The 5,546-nt window shown below is 36.5% G+C and overlaps 1 protein-coding gene across 1 annotated transcript in view; it reads left to right on the top strand.

Annotated features, from left to right (window-relative positions):
• Nucleotides 1-5,546, top strand: part of NOSTRIN (nitric oxide synthase trafficking) — a 52,435-nt gene that overhangs the window by 42,773 nt on the left and 4,116 nt on the right. Inside the window, exons 13-15 of the mRNA XM_011360138.1 lie at nt 563-651; nt 3,276-3,401; nt 4,366-4,480. Of these exons, the coding sequence (XP_011358440.1) occupies nt 563-651; nt 3,276-3,401; nt 4,366-4,480 (330 nt within the window). The remainder of the gene's footprint in view (nt 1-562; nt 652-3,275; nt 3,402-4,365; nt 4,481-5,546) is intronic.

The raw sequence follows: 5,546 nt of genomic DNA, 5'->3' as shown, positions 1-5,546 counted from the left end.
TTCTGGTTTTCTTGTTAGTTTCCTTTTAACTAACTAAACAATGTGAGAACCATTCACATTAAATCCTATACTTTGAAGTGAGGCACATGGGCATGTGAAGCAGCTCTAAAGCGATGCAGGTAATGCAAGTGACTCCTCACCTGTGATTCTGATACATACAGCTTATTTTATGTGAACCAAAGCAAGGTGTTGCAGTCTAATACTTGACAGGAGATCCAAGAGAGCAAAGGTGTTTGCAAATGTAAATAGCATATTGAGAGAGAGCCTAATACCAAGGTAAATGTTAGGAATCCACCCTGGAATAGGTCAGCGAGGAGGAGTCACAAGCTCACCTTGAAAATAACAGTCAACTCTTTAAGCACCAACAAGCATTTCTCACAATTTATTAAAGGAAGGTAAAGGTCACCCATTCAGTAAAATTAAGTAACAACTACCTACAGAAACAGCCCCGGGGGATTAGGAAATCCTTCTGGGCTCAGGCTCCCACAGAGTGTGACCTTCTCTCAGCTGTGTCCCACTGGGACTGGACAAACTGTGACTGAGAATACGATTTCATTTTCAGGCCTGGAACTAATGCTGAAAGCATACTCCAGTAACTCCTCTTTCTCAGACCCTGAGAGCCAGAAAAACACAGCGGCCTTAATGGATGAGGTAAATATTTGTAGAGTGAAGTTTCCTAGATTTAATGATGAAAGAGTTATTTTTAGAATGCTTGTTTTCTGTCCCATTTGACCTTTGTTTGCCTTTCCTTCCTCATGACAGAGAACAATCTAGTCAGAGAGCTCGTATGGTTAGGTCCTTGGCAAGTAGTTTGAGGGATCTGGAAAAATCCAGCTACTTAGAAACATTTGTGTTAGTATCCTCCTAGGAAAGAATTGTGCTAAAATAGAATTTTCCAAAATAGGATCATTCTTCCGGGTCTGGAAACCATGTGTACTTTAACCCAGTTAAGAAACGTGACCAAAAACACAGATTCTGCATTCAGAAAGGCCTGCATTTGGATCTAGCTCTGCCATTTACAGGGACCTGGGATAACTTTAGTTTTCTTATCTGTGAAATAGGGATATTGGTACCTATCTCAAAAGATTTTTGTGAGGATGAATTGTTATTTAGAAAATAAATATTATTTTTATGCTAGCTCAGTGTATAGAAGATAGCGGAAAAATTGGTTATTATTATTAAAATGCTGTTTCCATTCATTCTTCAACTAACATCAGGGTCTTCTGAGAAGAACAGGAGGCTGGAAATATATGGGGGTTGATGGACAAGGTGGCAACTTTGGAGGAACCTACATTAAAAAGGCAGTTAGCAAAGTCTTGTGAATTTTATATAGGAATAAAAACAAACAGATACTATTGCCTATGTGTGCAAGACATGGGTTTTTTGCTAGGATTAAAGTAAGAGGAAGTTTATGGGTTGTCTTTTCTGAGAAAAATTCAGGAAGAGATAAAATTTTTTTGACAATGTTTTGAAGGAAAACATTCCTGTTTTTACAGGAAACCGGACACGTTTTCCTTACCTTGAATACAACCAAACTAATTTTCTTGTAAGTAACGAATAATTCTGTCCAAACAGGCAATTTTTCAGTAGTTCTTTGGTGAAAATAGACAGGTGCAACCAGGCACAGCTTATCTTTTTTTTTTTTTGATAATACTTGTGAAAAGAAAGGCCTGAATTCTGTTCACTTGCAAACAGAGGTCTAACATAGTTGCAGTGACACTTGGTTACAATGTTTATGAAGTTATAAAACAGACTCTAAGACATTTCCTGTGACCACACAAAACGTTTAGTTAGTTAATTTGATGCCAATAATATTTACCAAAATAAAGTCATATGGAGCATTTTAAGATGGTGTTAAGTTATAAGTTTATTTCTTTGGTTGTTCCTGCACGGAACTTTGTCATTGTCATTACCAGCATAGAACATGTATTAGGATCAGCTGGGTACACAACTGGACTGATTCACACAGTGGAGGATGCAAGGAGGGAGAGGATCTGACCCCTGAACTCATGGTGTTTATGATCTAGTGAAGAAACAAATATGAACCTTCAAATAGTAGATGCCAAATATCCCTGTAACTTTGTTATACATCTGTTGGAGGGAAACTTCTGATATCAGCAGATTTCCTGTTACCCAGGAAAGGTTTCTTGCAGTAAGAAACTGTTTTAATTAAGCCCTTCCTAATTCACTTTCTCTTGGTCATCAAAGTGCCATATCTGAGGCAAAAATGTTGGCGAGGCATGTTTTATGAGAAACTGTTGTGGATATTGTCTTCAGATACCAAGAGTGCCACACAGAAGAGGAATGAGACTTTTTCTATTATGCTCTCAAATGCAGACTAGGTCTAATGGTAGAAGGTATAGAAGGCACTTTTGATTTCATCCTAAGTGAGCCTGTCTCACAATGCAGTGGATTGATCCAAGGGTTAGAGATCTTCCTCAACAATAGGAAGTGTTTGATCCATGGCCGTGACCCTCTGGCCGGAATGTTAGAGTTGGGAATCCCCACACTGGAGGCATGGAAAAGGGAGAGGCGATGGTGAGGAGATGAAATAAGCAGGCCCCCCTTTCCAATGCTTCGATTCTGGTATTTGATTTACCCTGCTGAACACAGCCTGACAAAGAAGTCATTATAAAATTTCTAGTTCAAGGTCAAATAGAGAAAAGGAAAAACCTAGGAGTATATATTTAGCTTCATTCTTTATTTATATAATCAAATACCCTAGAATATTGTTTCCAGTTTCCAGAAGTGTTACTGAGAACTTTCTGGGTAATATAAAACCTTACCTCTTCAAAAAGAAAACAAAAAACATTAAAAAAAAAAAAAACCCACCTTGCATCATTTTAGTTTGATTCCATTGATGAGTTCAATTCTGTTCACAGTGTTGAGAACCTATGCTTCAATTGCCTTCCCTTAAAGGCCCTCCAAAAGTCTACCTTCTGTAATCAATATTTATTATTCCCTTTCTCATTCCTCAGCAGAAAATTGAAGCTATTTATTGCCACAAAATACTGAAATGTATCTACCAAGGTTTCTGGTTTATCCTGTTTACAAGAGTTCGGAATGAGACACACTCAGCAACTAAGGCTTTCCTCTAGGAAAAGGGTCCATTTTTTCCTCTCCTCAGCATTTTCTGTGTATATCTGCATAGGAGTTGAATGTGTACTTTTCCAGACCTCTTTGTCATTTTGGAAATTATCCCGCTATCCTTTACCCATACAGTTGTGCCTCATGTTCTAGAAATTTACTCACATGGCCAAATGATGTATCCACAGATCAATTTGAAACTAAACCTTTTGCAAGCAAACTCCTATAAACTGTCATCAGTGTTAGCAGAACTTGAGCAAAGACCTCAACCCAGCCATCCCTATAGTAACTCCATCTTCAAGTGGAAAGAAAAGGTAAAATTTTAAGAGGTTGGTTGTAATTTCTTGATTGAGCTTGCTGAATGGAGTGGCTTATAGTAGCATCGGTTCAAAAAAGTTATCATGAATTATATATGTCATATGTCTCAAATCCCAACTGCAGAATTTTAAGGTAAATTCATTTTTATTCTTTTTGAGTAGAATAACAAAAGCTAAACACAACTGAACATATTCTTCATATACTTAATATGAGAACGTAAAAACACTTTGGATCCTTCTTGTTCCAATTCAAATCTTAACTTTATCCTTTGAATGCGCTTTGATAGTAAAATTTCTATTAAACTGAAATTTTAGTATTCATATTGACCTAAATTATAAGGTTTTGTGATATGCATTAGTCATATCCATTTAACATACTATGCAATATGGATAATGCACAAGCACAATTTTTTAAATTCACACACATGTATTTTTCCAGTGTATTTTTGAGCACTTGAATATACATGGGTAATGATTGCTTGTAGCTATTTCCATTCCCTATCAGAAGGGGGAGCTGTAACCATCTTGTGATGAAGGGTTGGTTTTCTTTCTAAGAGACGCAGGAGCTCAAAATGGTCTCAATCATTTATGATAATTACAGTCATGATAATGACTGTATAATCACAGTCATGATAATTCATTTGCATTAAAGCCAATTAAAGTTGAATTTGTAGAAGTAATGCTCTGAATGTTACTATTTGGGCTACGTACAGGTCAGAATTGCAAACAAGCTATAAAATATGGTAGCTGTCTAATTCTAAAAATATTAAGGCTTCAGAAATGAGAAAGCTCTATCATAGGGTTGAGAAATGTATTTAACACTTTATTTATAATCTGGTCCAACAAATTGAAAAATAAATTCCTGGAGAAAACAGCTACAGAAGAATTACATTTCATGAATACTTATGATGACAGTGTTGTTAAAAATGACTTCTTTTTTTTTTTTTAACTATATGAACAGCAGCAGACACATAGTTATGTAAAAATATCTCGGCCTTTTCTGACAAAAAGATCAGAAAATGTTGTGAACAGTTCATCTACTGGTGGGCAGAGCAATCCAAGTTCTTCATCTACAGGTAATCCCACACCCAGAATAATTTGGGGCTGGATCCTATCGGTAAAGCACATTACTACATTTACATTCTATTTTCAGAGCCACATTGATATATATCTATATACATTGGCTCAAAGAAATTAACATTTCAATTAAGACTGATTAATGTGTAATCCAAAAGGTGGGAGGGAGTCAAGAAGAGTGGAGGGTTGGGAAAAAAATTTTATAATATGAGAAGGTACCTCAGATGACTGGGTCCATGTTACTCAGACAGTCTGCAATTTGTTGTGTACACAATCACTCCTAAGCCATGGTGAAGAGCTCTGTTTCCACAGCCTCCTCCAAACTTCTATAGAAATCCTGTCCTTTCTGTGAGAAACAGGGCCATCCCAGAGGCTACTCACCCCCTTTATTCAGCTACTTGACTTTAGTCATTTGTCCATTGACACACTAATCCCTTTTACCTTTCAACGCACACATGTGCACACGCGCACACATGTTATTATCGCTTATAGTTCAACTATAGTTACTATAACCTTGACTTTCTAGTTTCTGGATTAAAAGTTGGCAGAAAAAAAAAGTTTCAATAAAACCCAGGACATTATGGTCCACATGGTGTATTAAAGACTCACCGTTGCATTTTTTGAGAAACGGTTCCATAGGTACTTTGGGATGATGGTAAGAAGCACGTGCTCCAAATGTCTCCTATCTTATGAATGGTGTATGTTTTCCAAAACACAAACTAGCTAACTGATGCTAAGTTCATGTGGGAAGCAAATAATATTCAGTTCTCATCTTTATTCTTATTATTACAGTAGCTTTTCTCTCCAGGCTTATTATTTTCTGTATTATGATTTAGTTGCTTATTATATAATATACACAGTCCATACACATAGTAGGTAAGTCATAAATGGTAAATGAATCAAGGAATGATTAGTATGTAAAATTACAAACTGTTCTTTTGAGAAGACTTCAATATATTTAAGCTCTGCACCACACTGCTAAATAACTAAGGAACTTCCCATTATATTCCTCTTGCCTACTGACACAGCATTGGTAATTATAACTTGATCCAACTTTCAGCCTCC

This window comes from Pteropus vampyrus, unplaced genomic scaffold (genome assembly GCF_000151845.1).
Source record: "Pteropus vampyrus isolate Shadow unplaced genomic scaffold, Pvam_2.0 Scaffold2, whole genome shotgun sequence".
In the NCBI taxonomy this organism is placed as follows: Eukaryota; Metazoa; Chordata; class Mammalia; order Chiroptera; family Pteropodidae; genus Pteropus; species Pteropus vampyrus.
The sequence above is the reverse complement of the archived record's forward strand: the minus strand, read 5'-3'. Positions and strand labels throughout refer to the sequence as shown.